Source organism: Gobio gobio (genome assembly GCF_949357685.1).
Source record: "Gobio gobio genome assembly, chromosome: 14".
NCBI classification, from domain to species: domain Eukaryota; kingdom Metazoa; phylum Chordata; class Actinopteri; order Cypriniformes; family Gobionidae; genus Gobio; species Gobio gobio.
Window position 1 is genome coordinate 5,427,157 of NC_137107.1, and position 18,418 is coordinate 5,445,574.

The 18,418-nt window shown below is 39.0% G+C and overlaps 2 protein-coding genes across 9 annotated transcripts in view; both read right to left on the reverse strand.

The window, feature by feature from the left end:
- shroom1 (shroom family member 1) overlaps nt 1-5,336 on the reverse strand; it is a 61,143-nt gene extending 55,807 nt beyond the window's left edge. For both annotated transcript variants that reach the window (XM_079835229.1, XM_079835230.1), the window contains exon 1: nt 5,166-5,336. The gene's annotated coding sequence lies outside the window, so the exon portion shown is untranslated. The remainder of the gene's footprint in view (nt 1-5,165) is intronic.
- A 4,177-nt stretch (nt 5,337-9,513) lies between these two features.
- The window catches only part of aff4 (AF4/FMR2 family, member 4), a 100,502-nt gene continuing 91,597 nt past the window's right edge, over nt 9,514-18,418 (reverse strand). For 6 of the 7 annotated variants that reach the window (XM_079835235.1, XM_079835233.1, XM_079835236.1 and 3 more), the window contains 8 exons: nt 18,017-18,111; nt 17,853-17,922; nt 17,481-17,617; nt 17,324-17,395; nt 13,692-13,785; nt 13,524-13,567; nt 11,996-12,213; nt 9,514-9,787 (listed from right to left, as the gene is read on the reverse strand). In XM_079835235.1, the coding sequence (XP_079691361.1) occupies nt 9,660-9,787; nt 11,996-12,213; nt 13,524-13,567; nt 13,692-13,785; nt 17,324-17,395; nt 17,481-17,617; nt 17,853-17,922; nt 18,017-18,111 (858 nt within the window). In that variant the 3' untranslated portion in view covers nt 9,514-9,659. The remainder of the gene's footprint in view (nt 9,788-11,995; nt 12,214-13,523; nt 13,568-13,691; nt 13,786-17,323; nt 17,396-17,480; nt 17,618-17,852; nt 17,923-18,016; nt 18,112-18,418) is intronic. The other variant, XM_079835232.1, reaches the window with a different exon arrangement.

Here is an 18,418-nt window from a genome sequence, read left to right on the forward strand (position 1 = left end):
GGTCAGACGCTATAACCCAGTGTTTGAGTAGTTTTTGTGTTACTCTGATCCTGGGTCAGACGTTATAACCCAGTGTTTGAGTAGTTTATGTGTTACACAGATCCTGGGTCAGACGTTATAACCCAGTGTTTGAGTAGTTTTTGTGTTACTCAGATCCTGGGTCAGACGCTATAACCCAGTGTTTGAGTAGTTTTTGTGTTACTCTGATCCTGGGTCAGACGTTATAACCCAGTGTTTGAGTAGTTTATGTGTTACACAGATCCTGGGTCAGACGTTATAACCCAGTGTTTGAGTAGTTTTTGTGTTACTCTGATCCTGGGTCAGACGTTATAACTCAGTGTTTGAGTAGTTTTTGTGTTACTCTGATCCTGGGTCAGACGTTATAACTCAGTGTTTGAGTAGTTTTTGTGTTACTCTGATCCTGGGTCAGACGTTATAACCCAGTGTTTGGGTATTTTTTGTGTTACTCTGATCCTGGGTCAGACGTTATAACCCAGTGTTTGGGTTGTTTTTGTGTTACTCTGATCCTGGGTCAGACGTTATAACCCAGTGTTTGGGTTGTTTTTGTGTTACTCTGATCCTGGGTCAGACGCTATAACCCAGTGTTTGAGTAGTTTTTGTGTTACTCTGATCCTGGGTCAGACGCTATAACCCAGTGTTTGAGTAGTTTTTGTGTTACACAGATCCTGGGTCAGACGTTATAACCCAGTGTTTGAGTAGTTTTTGTGTTACTCTGATCCTGGGTCAGACGCTATAACCCAGTGTTTGAGTAGTTTTTGTGTTACTCTGATCCTGGGTCAGACGTTATAACCCAGTGTTTGAGTAGTTTATGTGTTACACAGATTCTGGGTCAGACGTTATAACCCAGTGTTTGGGTTGTTTATGTGTTACTCTGATCCTGGGTCAGACGTTATAACCCAGTGTTTGAGTAGTTTTTGTGTTACTCTGATCCTGGGTCAGACGCTATAACCGAGTGTTTGAGTAGTTTTTGTGTTACACAGATCCTGGGTCAGACGTTATAACCCAGTGTTTGAGTAGTTTATGTGTTACACAGATTCTGGGTCAGACGTGACAACCCAGTGTTTGGGTTGTTTTTGTGTTACACAGATCCTGCGTCAGACGTGACAACCCAGTGTTTGGGTAGTTTTGTGTTACACAGATCCTGGGTCAGATGTTATAAACCAGTGTTTGGGTAGTTTTTGTGTTACCCAGATCCTGGGTCAGACGTAAAAACCCAGTGTTTGAGTAGTTTTTGTGTTACTCAGATCCTGGGTCAGACGTAACAACCCAGTGTTTGGGTATTTTTTGTGTTACTCTGATCCTGGGTCCGACGTAAAAACCCAGTGTTTGAGTAGTTTTTGTGTTACTCAGATCCTGGGTCAGACGTAACAACCCAGTGTTTGGGTATTTTTTGTGTTACTCAGATCCTGGGTCAGACGTAACAACCCAGTGTTTGAGTAGTTTTTGTGTTACTCTGATCCTGGGTCAGACGTAACAACCCAGTGTTTGAGTAGTTTTTGTGTTACTCAGATCCTGGGTCAGACGTAACAACCCAGTGTTTGGGTATTTTTTGTGTTACTCAGATCCTGGGTCAGACGTAACAACCCAGTGTTTGAGTAGTTTTTGTGTTACTCTGATCCTGGGTCAGACGTAACAACCCAGTGTTTGAGTAGTTTTTGTGTTACTCAGATCCTGGGTCAGACGTAACAACCCAGTGTTTGGGTATTTTTTGTGTTACTCAGATCCTGGGTCAGACGTAACAACCCAGTGTTTGGGTATTTTTTGTGTTACTCTGATCCTGGGTCAGACGTAACAACCCAGTGTTTGAGTAGTTTTTGTGTTACTCTGATCCTGGGTCAGACGTAACAACCCAGTGTTTGGGTATTTTTTGTGTTACTCAGATCCTGGGTCAGACGTAACAACCCAGTGTTTCAGTAGTTTTTGTGTTACTCTGATCCTGGGTCAGACGTAACAACCCAGTGTTTGAGTAGTTTTTGTGTTACTCAGATCCTGGGTCAGACGTAACAACCCAGTGTTTGGGTATTTTTTGTGTTACTCTGATCCTGGGTCAGACGTAACAACCCAGTGTTTGGGTATTTTTTGTGTTACTCTGATCCTGGGTCAGACGTTATAACCCAGTGTTTGAGTATTTTTTGTGTTACTCAGATCCTGGGTCAGACGTAACAACCCAGTGTTTGAGTATTTTTTGTGTTACTCTGATCCTGGGTCAGACGTTATAACCCAGTGTTTGAGTATTTTTTGTGTTACTCTGATCCTGGGTCAGACGTTATAACCCAGTGTTTGGGTATTTTTTGTGTTACTCTGATCCTGGGTCAGACGTAACAACGCAGTGTTTGGGTATTTTTTGTGTTACTCTGATCCTGGGTCAGACGTAACAACCCAGTGTTTGAGTATTTTTTGTGTTACTCTGATCCTGGGTCAGACGTTATAACCCAGTGTTTGAGTATTTTTTGTGTTACTCTGATCCTGGGTCAGACGTTATAACCCAGTGTTTGGGTATTTTTTGTGTTACTCTGATCCTGGGTCAGACGTTATAACCCAGTGTTTGAGTATTTTTTGTGTTACTCTGATCCTGGGTCAGACGTTATAACCCAGTGTCTGGGTATTTTTTGTGTTACTCTGATCCTGGGTCAGACGTTATAACCCAGTGTTTGGGTATTTTTTGTGTTACTCTGATCCTGGGTCAGACGTTATAACCCAGTGTTTGAGTAGTTTTTGTGTTACTCTGATCCTGGGTCAGACGTTATAACCCAGTGTTTGAGTAGTTTTTGTGTTACTCTGATCCTGGGTCAGACGTTATAACCCAGTGTTTGGGTAGTTTTTGTGTTACTCTGATCCTGGGTCAGACGTTATAACCCAGTGTTTGAGTAGTTTTTGTGTTACTCTGATCCTGGGTCAGACGTTATAACCCAGTGTTTGAGTAGTTTTTGTGTTACACAGAGACTGCTCGATTACTTGAATTACTTCTAAATGTTTAATATTTATTACTTCTAATATTTGTTCAACGAAAGTTAAGGAATTGTCATGCAAATATTTAAGTTAATAAGTAAACATTAATTAATGTATGAAGTAAATAAAAAAAACTAGTATTATAGTAAAAATGAATCAACTATGCTGGGTTAAATAAACAACCCAATTGCTGGTAAAATTAACCCAACATGTCTTCTGTCCTCTATTTACCCAGCCCATATTAAATATCCTATATTTGTTTTTCGAGCGTATGAAGACTGGTTTAACGACAGAAAGTGTGTTTTTTTTAACCCCAGAACATCAAGCCACAGTTTGAGATGCATTTAATAGATAAACAAGTTTGTTGCCTGGATAAACCAGTTTGAATAGAGGATGTACTGCATGTTACAGTAACACCCAAACATTGTCTTCATGCAAAACGGCATTGTTGAAAGTTAGACAGTGTGCAAATGATTACTGTAAAACCTGACCTCCTCAATAGCCAAGTGATATTGTACAGCACGCAAGCATAATTCACTCTGGCACATTTCTTTAACGACTTCTTAAGCTTCTTTGTTGTTGCTAAAGAGCAGCAAACTCGCTTAAAAATGTTGTGTATGCATTGTCTGAAGGTGTGTCTTATTGACAAGCGCGCGAAGAGGCTGCGTGGTGGGTTGCAGGTTTTCCTGTAGGAGTGTTTTAATGTTCCTAGATCAGGAAAAGCCCTACGGAGAACACGGAGAGGCAGAGTTTGCCATCCAAGACTGATAGAGTTTCGGCAACTGGACAAAATGCCAGTGTCTGGTTTCCTGCGAACAATACGCAGCAAACCGGTCACATTTTCACCACTCCAAATTCACCTTACACACATCACCAAAGACACACTCAATAATTCATCTAGACTGGACAGTGACCAACCTGGTAGAAACAAGACGATTCCTCCATACACCTAAACACCAATAAGTTGGCAAAACGTAAAAATGTCTAGCCTAATTCGTACATTTAACTTAAAAATACCATGTTATTTACCATTTTTAGTAGTTGAAACTTGCCTAGCTTTAACTTGTTAATTCAATAAATGCCACCTTGCTAAATGGTAACACAATGCTTTGCTAGCATTAGCATAGCACTTGCGGAATGAGTATGACAATATAATACATTTAACATAAATCTGTTCTTAAAACAAGCTCACATGATGGAAACATAATTTTGGCATTTACTGTCTCTTTTGAGTGTCATGGTAAGCATCGGTAAAGACTAGAAGGGATATAGCTAGAGCTTATTTAATTACATTATCATTTAATTACTACATTTGCATTATTGTAAGGGTAGGTTTAGGGTTGGGGTAGGTGTAGGCGTTAATAAAAGAAGAACACACAATCTGGGAAGTAGCAAATTTACTTTATCGAGAGATTTTTGCCTCACTTCCGACCATTGCTGCCACAACCCTCAGTTTCGGTTAAATTTAAGTTAATCCGAATGAAAAGAAACAAGTTCATAAAACTCAAAACAATGAAACAGTTCAGAATACTCAAAATGTGTCAGTTTTGAGAACTCAAAAGAAAAGTTCTAAATACTCATAAAAGTTCATTTTGAACTAATTTGTTTAATTTGAGTTGGCTCTACTCAAACCAATTCATTATTTTGAGCGTTAGGGTTTAGTGTGCTGGTCTGGTTTTCAGCTGGTCTACATGGTATCCCAGTCTGGTCAAGTTAATGTTTTTTTAAAGGCTGTTTTTATGTTTTATATATGTCCTCGTCATGGTATATGTACAGTGAGGTCAGAATCTGTTCTGCGTGATTACCTCTTTCCCTGGTGGGACAAAGTCCCCAAACATAATGCACTTCAGCACAAAAACCTCTTGTGTAAGAATAGCGTTACACTTACCCCGTGTTAAAAGTACATACTTTCGAGTGCACATCCAGTTACTTTTCCAAGTAAAACCACATACACTCTAAAACCGTTTGTTTTAACGGTCAAATATGGACAAACCCAACCGTTGGGTTTTAAAACTTTAATTTAAATTTTTAAATCTAACGGTTGGATTTATCCGTTTTTTACCGTTGAAACCGCTCAGAATTTTTCAGAGCGAGACATCATTTTATCCACCTGTTGCTGTGAGCCGTTGACCGAAACTATCATATTTACAAAACGATACCAGCACTTTAAAGAATCTCCCCGTGGAGCTGCTCACCTGAAGGCTTCTGTCAGGATGTACTCCGACCTCACTGCTCGACTCCACTGGGTTTCATTACGCCAGCTGCCGGGTTAATGTCATAAACTTGAGTGTTTTAAACATAATTCCGTGCGTGTGTGTGTCTTCAGGCAAAGTGAAGCGACTGCCACCTCTGTCTCGAGAGCGAGCAGGGGGCGGGGCCAGTAGGGGGCGGGGCGAACGCAGGAGAAAGTTTTCTGAACCGTCCATCATCATCATCATCATCATCATCATCATCAAAGTCACGGGATATTTGTTTATGTCAAAGTTGATGCTGCAATAACTGCAAACATGTAATATGAATAGAAAGTCTAGAGTTAAATGTTGAATAGTGTGGAAATATAGACTACAAGTATATTTCCAATACTATCCATGTTGAATATTGGCTAATCTAACGTTTGGAATAATTACGAATGTCTAATGTTTTTGAAAGAAGTCTCTTATGTTCGCCAAGGCTGCATTTATATCAAATGTAATGTATTTCTGTGATCAAAGCTGAATTTTCAGCATCATTACTCGTGTCTTCAGTGTCACGTGATCCTTCAGCAATTCTAATTCGCTGCTCAAAAAAAACATTTTTTCTTTTAACATACAAATGGAAACATTTGCAATCCAAGCCTTGCTTACTAGATGAAAACGTGTTAATGTTTCAATGGGCACAATGTGAACTGAAACTGCCTTATTGTATTTTTGTGAGGCAATCTGATTGAAGTGCTTTCAGTAATGCTATGCGTGATCCAGCTATGCGAGATATAAATGCCAACGGGATTGTGATCATAATTAAACTATTAGAGCTCAAGCTCTCACTGCACCAGTCCAGATGAATGTAGGTTTATAACTTTGTAAATGTATGTGTGACATTTAAACAGTGCTTTCATCAACTTCAATATAAGGTTGAATTTGCTAATGGTTCCAGTACTATCTTAAACATCTCCAGCGTGACGTATGTATTGTCTTTGACTGTAATAAAGAATTAATATAACATATGTGTGCAGATATGCATGCTCAGTTCACACACTCGTTTCTCTGTAAAACTCTGCTGCAGTTATTCCGCTTCGAAATGTGTGTGTTCCGTGACGGAACGTCTGTTTTTGTTTTGGTCTGCGTGACTCCGCCCACTACCAACTTACCCAATAGTATTTCGACATCCCAGGTTGCCAGTTGGTGGGAAACACCGCGTATTTCAGCCCTGGAAACCAGCGAGCGAACTGGGGCAGAGATCGCAACCTAAAACCGACCTAAAAATCCTCGCAATCCATCTGAAGAGCGTTATGACCAGAGGAATATTAAACCGGGGATAAACCACTGGATCAACTCCTGTACTGTGTCCAGTGGCATGTTGCTACTGGTGTTATTATTAAATGTAATACTGATTGTAATTAACTGTTATTATTTAATATTTTCATGAATTAGATGGCAGGCATCTTCATTTTCATTAAAACCCATAGGTTAAGAGAATTATATTATGACAAAATCTATTATGTTTTTTAATATATTATGACATATCTTCAATTAAAATATGGGCAATTCAATAGGTAAATATTGATATGCTTGTACATAACTCATAAAACAATTTTACCTTTCAGATAAATCTCTTTTACTGGGATTCAGATTTTTCGGTTTTCTACTAAATTGTCAAAATAAAAATAAATTTAAGTAGAATATTTTATTTAGTATTTTACATGAATGACACTTGTATAAATAGTAATACGAATTATATCTGTAACAGTTCATGGGGTTTTATATGAAATTATATATTTTTTTCTACAAAGCGTGCCATCAACAGCAAATCTGGTGTTATTTATATCAGATCAGGTACAAAAATTTGATTAGACAATTATTCTAATTATTTTCCAAGAACGTGGATTTTGAACAAGTTGTTAGCACTATTAGAAGACCAGGAGCAAAATATTACCGACAGAAATACAAAAACGAACTACAAAATGACTAATTCTGCAGATTAGTGACACTGAGGAGCGAGCGAGAAATCACGGAGCGGATTCGCGGAATCTGTGGGTCTTTAAAGCTACACTGTGTAACTTTTTTAGTTTGTTCTTAGCTAAAAACACTTAGTTCTTTCAAAAATATATGTGCTCATTAATGTATATTTACTTCTTTCAAGTAATAAAGTATTCTCGTAAGTTTATAATATGCCATTGTAAACACATACGGGTGAGGGTTTGAATGCGGGTCGCCATGTTGCTCCTCCATCTTGAAAGTACATTAGCCAAAGAGGGACATTCCCGTGAATTCAAGCTTCGCCTTTGGCGTTTTAACACTCGATGGCTCCGTGTCGAATGTGGACGAGGTCGAACTGGAAGCCATGTTAATCTTGGACTAAATCGGCCACCGTAGGAGTTAATCCCTGGTGTCTCAGGACTTAAAGGATCTGCTGCTAACATCTTGGTGCCAGATATCACAGCACACCTTCAAGGGTCACAATATTATATTTACAAACCATGAGAACATGGATCCATCATGCCTTGTTACCACTGTGCAGGCTGGTGGTGGTGGTGTAATGGTGTGGGGGATGTTTTCTTGGCACACTTTAGGCCCCTTAGTGCCAATTGGGCATGGTTTAAATGCCACGGCCTACCTGAGCATTGCTTCTGACCATGTCCATCCCTTTATGAGCACCATGCAAACCAGTCATTTTTTTTTAATCATATATGTTTTATTCTCAATACAGCAAAATACAAAGATGATTCGCAACAGACTCAGAAAATCCATTAGTAATACTTACTTCACCAAAAAAAAAAAAAAAAAAAATGTTTAAATTACAAGTTATTACAAGTTTGGATAACCGAGGCTCATAAGAGTACCTTTTAAATCATAGATCATATTGCATCCATATACGAATATATATATGTAGATTTCTTTCCGTCAATCTCAATACTTTTAAAACTAAATCGATGTCATACCGTTGGCCAAGGAACGCTTTGAGAGCACGATCAAACGAGAAACGACACGTCTAAACAGCTGGAGATCCTCGGCCCAGTCTAACATGTGACAGGAAGCCGTGTTCATACAGCACAGGAAACTGACATACAGTGTTCTGTTGAAAAACATGTGCATTTCATATATTCACATTCTATGTACAATTAATACAAATGTTAAATCGTTGTAAAAATTTACCCTAAAAGAGATTTTTATGTACATCTGTACAGCTTAGTATTTAAATAGAAACATGCGAGTGTTATTTTTCAATTGGATGAAAGAATAATAATAATAATAATAATAATAATAATAATAATAATAAAGTATCTCACCCTGGGAAAAGTTTGAGGAAAATTAAAGACTCAAATCAAATCCTAATCCTCTAAAAGTCTAGTAGAAAAGATAAAAACAGAGGGGAAACACACGGCACAACAACTTCATGTCTCCAGAAGCAAAAAGGCCATGGGAATATCATATTCATACGCAGTCGCCTTCTTCTCGTGAGTTACACTCGATCGGCATGAAACGACCAGAGCCAATGGGAGGAAAGATCCTAGTGCAAGAGACGATATGTTTCCAGCATGTGATGCCATTTCCTACGCGTGTAATATGTACATATGAACACGTCATAAATATATCCTCACATGACTGATCTTCTGAACCAACTGCAACACACTATAAAGGCAACCTCAAGACTCCACATTAAATATTTAAATATGATATTTTCATATACAATAGAAATACGTCTCTCATCTCGTATTGCAACCCTGTATCCATGCCGAAAATCCAAGAGTGAAATCCGAGTTATCTAAATAAAATCTCTATTAGACGAGGCGCGGTAATAAAATACTCCTGCGTTTTAACACCAGAAACCGCTACATTTCGTGTGTATAAAAAGTCTTGGCCTGGGCGTTTGCGGTAGTGGCGTGTGTGTGTGTGTGTACGAACCTGACGGGCTAGAACTGACTTCCTCTGGTGTGTGTGTGTGCGCCAACACAACGAAACACGACACATTAGTAATAATGCCTTGATGTGATGCCCGACAATGTCTCTGCATCCATTAGAAGCTCACTCGTCTCAACCTTTCCAGATGTGTGTGTGTGTGTGTGTGTTTCAAGATATTGTGTCTCTTAGTTTCCTGTATATCAAATACAAGGCACAATCAAATGATAAAAGGAGAATTTTTAAAGCACCTTTGGTTAAAGGGAGGTACTTTGGTTGAAATAAAAAGCTATAAACATCCAATTATTATCGATGTTTGCTTACAGCTAGCAGAACAACAAAACCAGTCAGAGAACGGAAGAAAAAGAGGCTTTTTTTTCGTTGTTATACCGAGACGAGCCAATGATATGAGCAGGACAATGAAGGCCTCCTCTCGTTTTAGGGTCTGCGGAGGAGCGGGCCGCTGAGTGTTTCCGTTTTGGTTTTTTTGGCAAGCTGGTGTAGAAACGAACACAGTGTCGCAGAGATGTCTGAGGCAGATCGAGTGTGTGAGTGTTAGGCATAGAGAGGGCTACTGGTGGAGCGCACGGGGCTCTACTGGACCAGTTTGGCGTCGAGTCGCAGCCAATGGAGGCCTTGCCGTGTGAACCGCACCAGGTCAGTCATGCTGCTGGTGTTGAAGATGAGCGGGCCCATCGCCTTGTCCAGTTCAGCGAAGAACTCTGAGAGAGAAGAAGAAGAAGCAAATGACAAGGTGGATTAATGCCATTATCAGGGGCAGGCGCAAAGAAGAAGACAAGGCTGGGAGCGTCAGATCAACTGCAACAATGTGCAATTAAAGGGTTACTTCACCCAAAAATGTAAATTCTGTCATTAATTTCTCAGCCTCATGTGGTTGGACACCCGTCAGACCTCCGTTCATCTTCAGACACAAATGAAGATATTTTAGTGTAAATCTGATGCTCTGAAAGGCCTCCATTGGCTCACTTTACACTCTCAAGACCCTTAAAAGACACTAAAGACGTCGTTACAAAGTCCATCTCACTACAGTGGCTCTACAATAACTTTATGAAGAGACGAGAATAGTTTTTGTGCGCAAAAAACCCCTAAATAAGACTTATATAGTGATGACGATTTCAAAACACGGCCTCATGAAGCTTCGAAGCGTTATGAATCAGTGAGTCGATTCAGCAGTTTGACACGCGATCCGAATCATGAATCGACTCACTGATTCATAACGCTTCGAAGCTTCATGAGGCCGTGTTTTGAAATCGTCATCACTATATAAGTCGTTATTTAGGGTTTTTTTGCGCACAAAAACTATTCTCGTCGCTTCATAAAGTTATTGTAGAGCCACTGTAGTGAGATGGACTTTGTAACGACGTCTTTAGTGTCTTTTAAGGGTCTTGAGAGTGTAAAGTGTGCCAATAGCATCAGATTTACACTAAAATATCTTCTTTTGTGTTCTGAAGATGAACGGAGGTCTGACGGGTGTCCAACCACATGAGGGTGAGAAATTAATCACAGAATTTACATTTTTGGGTGAACTAACCCTTTAAACACATTTAAAAGAGAATTGTAGTCTATGGGAATTTCATGTTTTGTTCCATTATAGCGCCACCAAGAAGTAGCCTGACGTCATCATACTCAATTCAATTTGACTCTGTCAACACAAATATTATCACCTTTTTTATTTATTTATTTATTTATTTATATATATTTTTTATTTTATATTATATATATAATGTATGTATATGTATATTAGGGCTGTCAAAAGATTAATCGCGATTAATCTCATCCAAAATAAAAGTTTGTGTTTACATAATATATGTGTGTGTACTGTGTATAATTATTATTTATATATAAAAACACACACAATATGTAGATATTTAAGAAAAATGTATTATATTTATATATAAAATATTTATATTTATATATAATATAAATTATGTAAATGTATATACAGTATATACACATGCAAATATTTCTTAAATATATACATGAATGTGTGTGTATTTATATATACATAATAATTATACAGAGTACACACACATATATTATGTAAACACAAACTTTTATTTTGGATGTGATTAATCGCGATTAATCTTTTGACAGCCCTAATGTATATGTATATATTTATATGTATGTGTGTATGTATATGTATATGTATATGTTTATGTATGTATGTATGTATGTATGTATGTATGTATGTATGTATGTATGTATGTATGTATGTATGTATGTATGTATGTATGTATGTATGTATATATATGTATATATATATATATGTATATGTATATATATATATATATATATATATATATATATATATATATATATATATATATATATATATATATATATATATATATATATATATATATATATATATATATATATATATATATATACACACACACACATACATACATACATACATACATACATTTTTTTTTTGTATGAGTTACACTACTATTATGATTATCATCATTATTATCAATGCTATCTATTATTATTATTATTATTATTGATATTACTATTGCCGTCAACGCAACTTATCACCATCTTTAGTCTCATTATTGTATTATTACTGTTATTATTATTACTGATATTATTGTTGCCGTCATCACAAATTATTATTATCATTATTATTATTATACATGCTATTACTATTTAAATACTCCTACTATTACTAGTATTATCTGTCATTGCTGTTTATTTTTCATTGCTGTTATTATTACTGCTGTTTTATTGTAGTTTTTGTGTTTTGTTGTTGTGTTCTGTGTTGTAAGTTTTGCACTCCTAATAAAAGAAAAAAAAAATTCTTCCACAAAATCATAGTCTATGTGCCTATATAAAAGGAAAAAAATATATTTGACTTAAACAAAAAGCAGGAAAGCTGAGATGTTTTGTAGTTCCGGCAGACGCACCCCTCTGCTCTTTGGCCAGCTGCTCCGCCTGGTCCCACACCTCAGTGGCGTAGAGGAAGTTGGAGGTGACCTGGACGTAGCTGGCGGCCATCTGGTGTATGCGCTGAGGGATGGTGACGGAGGAGCTGGCGCTCTGGGTGGAGCTGCTGGAGGAGTAGCTGCCCGCGCTGCCAGGAGAAAGCTTGGGAGAGACCGGAGACGGCATCCCTGCGGTTTTACTGACAGAGAGGAGATCAGATCAGCGATGATACACACGGGCAGTTGTGTTACTAATACACACTCACCTACAGGATTATTAGGAACTCATACTAATACTGTGTTTGACCCCCTTTCGCCTTCAGAACTGCCTTAATTCTACGTGGATTTAATTCAACAAGGTGCTGAAAGCATTCTTTAGAAATGTTGGCCCATATTGATAGGAGAGCATCTTGCAGTTGATGGAGATTTGTGGGATGCACATCCAGGGCACGAAGCTCCCGTTCCAGCACATCCCAAAGATGCTCTATTGGGTTGAGATCTGGTGACTGTGGGGGCCATTTTAGTCCAGTGAACTCATTGTCATGTTCAAGAAACCAATTTGAAATGATTGGAGCTTTGTGACGGTGCATTATCCTGCTGGAAGTAGCCATCAGAGGATGGGGACATGGTGCTCATAAAGGGATGGACATGGTCAGAAACAATGCTCAGGTAGGCCGTGGCATTTAAACCATGCCCAATTGGCACTAAGGGGCCTAAAGTGTGCCAAGAAAACATCCCCCACACCATTACACCACCACCACCAGCCTGCACAGTGGGAACAAGGCATGATGGATCCATGTTCTCATTCTGTTTACGCCAAATTCTGACTCTACCATCTGAATGTCTCAACAGAAATCGAGACTCATCAGACCAGGCAACATTTTTCCAGTCTTCAACTGTCCAATTTTGGTGAGCTGGTGTAAATTGTCGCCTCTTTTTCCTCTTTGTAGTGGAGATGAGTGGCACCCGGTGGGGTCTTCTGCTGTTGTAGCCCATCCGCCTCAAGGTTGTGTGTGTTGTGGCTTCACAAATGCTTTGCTGCAGACCTCGGTTGCAACGAGTGGTTATTTCAGTCAAAGTTGCTCTTCTATCAGCTTGAATCAGTCGGCCCATGACCTCTGACCTCTAGCATCAACAAGGCATTTTCTCCCACAGGACTGCCGCATACTGGATGCTTTTCCCTTTTCACACCATTCTTTGTAAACCCTAGAAATGGTTGTGCGTGAAAATCCCAGTAACTGAGCAGATTGTGAAATACTCAGACCGGCCCGTCTGGCACCAACAACCATGCCACGCTCAAAATTGCTTAAATCTCCTTTCTTTCCCATTCTGACATTCAGTGTGGAGTTCAGGAGATTGTCTTGACCAGGACCACACCCCTAAATACACTGAAGCAACTGCCATGTGATTGGTTGATTAGATAATTGCATTAATGAGGAATTGAACAGATGTTCCTAATAATCCTTTAGGTGAGTGTATGTTGTTATATGAACAAATTTAAGGAACTTACTTTGCTACTCCAGGAGACGGAGCTTGCGTATTACTCAACGAATTCTGGGGGGAAAAAAACAGTTTTGTATACGTTAGGAAACATTAACAACAGCAAGTTGAGGAGAGAAAGCTCCGCCCCTCACTCGGACCTTACAGTGGTCATTTAAAGGCCAGAAGAGGAGCTTACCTTCAAGTGTTCAGTGAGCGTCTTAGAGTATTTCAGTGCGCTGTCTTTCCTCAGCTTGAAGAGCCTCAGATACAGGAGCGCCTGGCACCTCAGGCTGCACACACACACACACACACACACACACACACGGACACATCGGTTACACACACACTGCTCATCTACAGCTCGAACACCATTCACAGTCAGAGGAAGATGAGTGTCCCGAACATTCATAATACACTCACCATTCTGCTGGAAATTAAACTAGTAGTGGTTCCCACTCTTTCATGAACACCAGATTCAAGGACTTTCAAGGACTTTTTAAAGCACTTTTTATTTTAAACCAAGCACAATAAATTTGATAAAGGTGGGTGTGTTACTGCCAATATATCAAATAGTTACTGTACCTGTGTCTATCACTAATGCAGTAACGCTAAAGCATATACTGACCACTAAAATACAATTTACAATGAGGAAAAATTTCCAATTTTACAAAATCCAATGAGTAAAGAGGCTGGTGTAGAGGAGCGAGCGAGTTTTAACGAGATATGCAGTTTGCAGCTCTTATTCCTGCTTCTAACATTTATTTCACACTAGTTTTAGTTTTCTTTTTTATAAATCATTACTTAATTAAAACATCAAAATATAGAGATAATATTGTATACATGAATTTTCCAATTAAATGAAAAGATATGGACAAGTTAATTGTTAGGTATTAAAAATATGCAAAATGATTTATTAAATCACCTGTACATGTACCTTTTTAAAAATCAATTTGAAAGCTTTTAAGACCTGCACATATATTATATTTAACATTTAATTGCTGCCGTAATAACGGCCCAATTCAAATGTTTACGTGCTTTTCTTCTTTTTATTTTTTGAGTGCTGATATTGCTCTTGTAAATATTTCCCAGCATTTCAGTAATGAAAGTCTAGATCTTTAAAATGCATCCAAATTACAGCAAAGCGCAACCATACGGTGGCCTGCAGTGGTCAAAAAAGGAAATAAACAGTGCAATTGAAGTGATATATTCCTGAAAACTCCGAGATGTGGATTCGGACTGAAATTAAACTACCACACGTCCTTGGTGTTTGTCTAAAAACAGTAGGTAATTCGGCCGGGGATTTTTACACGGGTGGTGGGAGAAAAACACTGACATTCTGGATTCAGGCGGCAATAAAATCACAGACTAGCCCCTGACAATGATGAAAACACCTTATGACCCCACGAGAAACAATGACCGTCCGAATAGGGCTTTGAACAGTAGATGGCGCTTATGGAACAGCAGACATATATTGAAATAGCTTCCTCCCATGATGCGGTTTTGTTCTGGCTTTGAGCGCATGAAGCCAATGTTTGGAATGGCACACGCTACTCTAACAAAATGCAGTTCATGCTTAATTCAAGCACTTTCAAGGACCTGTGTTTGTTTTCAAGTACTTTCCAGGCCTTGAATTCAAGAACTTTCAAGAAGCGTGGGAACCCTGAGTAGTAGTAGTAGTAGTAGTAGTAGTAGTAGTAGTAGTAGTAGTAGTAGTAGTAGTAGTAGTAGTAGTAGTAGTAGTAGTAGTAGTAGTAGTAGTAGTAGTAGTAGTAGTAATAGTAGTAGTAGTAGTAGTAGTAGTAGTAGTAGTAGTAGTAGTAGTAGTAGTAATAGTAGTAATAGTAGTAGTAGTAGTAGTAGTAGTAGTAGTAGTAGTAGTAGTATGTCAGGGCTCGACATTAACGATTGATTGATCGATTAATTGTCCGGGACAAGTGGATTTTTTGAAGGGGCAAGTAAAAAAAAAAATTTTTTACTTGCCCGTCGGACAAGTGTCCTGGTTAAAACGTCAAAACAAAAAATAACTAGGGAATCACCAAAGTGCAATAATGATTCTGCATCAGTGTAAGTGGAGATCGATAGTGGATAATAATATAAAACGAACTGACGTTAATAAGCTTGAGCTGTTGAGGCTCGCGCAGACTCTCGAGGAGAAAATCCAAAACAAAAAGCGCCGCTCACACACAGAAACTCAGTTAACACACACGGTTAAAACTATGCAGTTTTATTATTTATAACATATGATACAGTTAAGCAACATCACACTAACAAGAGTGTTGTTTTCCTGAATACCATCACGACTGAACATGACACTGATTTCATACGCCAGTTCCAGAAACAATTAATTAACATTAAGTCACTTACATTTTAGAAGCAATATGGACTGTTTTTGTTCTATTTCAGCAGCGAAAATAGTTCAAAACAAAGATCACAGCAGAACCATAACACATCTCACAGCAACAGTGTGTGTTAGTGAATGATTCAGCGTTTTAGTGAATCGGTTGAATCAAAGATTCAATGACCTGTTCGTAAACGACCGCCAAATTCTTGAATGAATCATCTGTTTTAAATGAATCGTTTGAATGAATCGACTCAATGACTCGCTCATTCAGACGGCCACATGCTGCCACCTACTGGTGCTTTAGTTTCATCTTTCCAACATTTATTATTTGTATATTCAAAAATATTTAAAATAATCTCATAACATTATTTAATGCAGTTGTCATTTTTCAGTGTAAATTAATTTGATTGGTAACAGCCTATAGTGTCTTATTCTAATTTAATTTATAGATCAAATTTAAGAATATAAAAGGAGAGCTGAAGCATCTCCTATATTTAATAAGATTATGGAAAAATGCCCTTTATAAAAAGGTAAAAATATCACAAATATGCAGATTTAAATATGTAAAAGCTGATTAAACACTGATGAGAATATTGCTTCAGAATAGATTATATTTACAAAAAAAATCCGGACAAGCAAATGTTTTACTCGGACAAGTGAATGACAGATTTACTTGTGCGAAGGACAAGCGTGTGAACCGGCTTAAAGGGTTAGTTCACCCAAAAATGTAAATTCTGTCATTAATGACTTCCCCTCATGTGGTTGGACACCCGTCAGACCTCCGTTCATCTTCAGACACAAATGAAGATATTTTAGTGTAAATCTGATGCTCTGAAAGGCCTCCATTGACACACTTTACACTCTCAAGACGTCGTTACAAAGTCCATCTCACTACAGTGGCTCTACAATAACTTTATGAAGTGACGAGAATAGTTTTTGTGCGCAAAAAAACCCTAAATAACGACTTATATAGTGATGACGATTTCAAAACACGGCCTCATGAAGCTTCGAAGCGTTATGATTCAGTGAGTCGATTCATGATTCGGATTGCGTGTCAAACTGCTGAATCGACTCACTGATTCAAAACGCTTTGAAGCTTCATGATGCCGTGTTTTGAAATCGTCATCACTATACAAGTCGTTATTTAGGGGTTTTTTTTGCGCACAAAAACTATTCTCGTCACTCCATAAAGTTATTGTAGAACCACTGTAGTGAGATGGACTTTGTAACGACGTCTTTAGTGTCTTTTAAGGGTCTTGAGAGTGTAAAGTGCATTGAGCCAATGGAGGCCTTTCAGAGCATCAGATTTACACTAAAATATCTTCATTTGTGTCTGAAGATGAACGGAGGTCTGACGGGTGTCCAACCACATGAGGGTGAGAAATTAATGACAGAATTTACATTTTTGGGTGAAGTAACCCTTTAAAGTCGAGCCCTGAGTATGTTGATGTAGAGGGTGTGGTGTGAGTGTGTGTGTGTATACGTACCACAGCACCGCTAGCCGTTTGTCCGCAGAGGTGGCGTCTGGAGCCATGTAGCTCTTCAGCTTCATAGTGTACCTGCCCAACAAACAAACAGACACAAGAGTGAACAAACGCTCGACTCCCACAGAGCAGGAGCATCTCAAACACACTCAGGCCTCACTTGATGAGCTCCACGGTCTCCGCGTACATGGGGAAGGGGGATTTGGCCTCCTGGGCGCTCTTCTCCAGAGCGTTCCCGCACTCGATGAACGACACCACGGCATCCAGGTAATACACCGCCTTCTCAAATCTGTCCATCTGCGGAAGGGACGACGCATGTGAGGGGGAAAACACTCCGCATCTGGCACTAGCGCACAGAAGCTCACACACACACACACACACACCACTGACCCATCAAACACCGGCTCCCGTGTGAGGAGAGCACCTGTTGTGTCGCTCTCAATGGAGGAGTAACACAAAAGGTCAGGGGTCACAGAAATATCAAGCAGATTAACTGACAGAGAAGTGGAGAACCGTAAGCCAGTAAACTAACCCTCACCAGAGCATCCGCGTTGTGCTTCAGCTTCTTGGCCTCTTGAAGGTAATGGTCAGCCGAATGAACCCTGCAACACAGATGGAGAATTGGCCGTCACACACACACACACACACACACACACTGAGAACACACGGGTCAGAGTAAACAGGAAGTGAGCCTACCGGTCCTCAAACAGGAGTTTGGATCTGGATTTGGAGCCATCGGAGAGATGCGGCCCTGAGGCGGGATTCTCCACCGCCGCTTTAGAGCTTTTCTCCTGGTTAGAGAAAGACATGAGGAATATACATCATACTCTGATGCTGACAGTAACTCTTAGTTTAAAATGGCACAGCAACAACTCAGGTTTTATGAAGGTTTAAGTACTGGTACTCGTGACATCCCTACTTCTTTGAGGATGTTACACCCAAACATCTTCATGACAGACTTTAACTCCGGCGTTTCAGAACGATCAAACCAACATTTGAGATGCTGTGATGTGATTGGTCCACTGGTTAGTCCATCACATAGATATACATAGAGGCTAGATGTCTTACGGCGGAGTCTCACACACAAAAAACTCACAC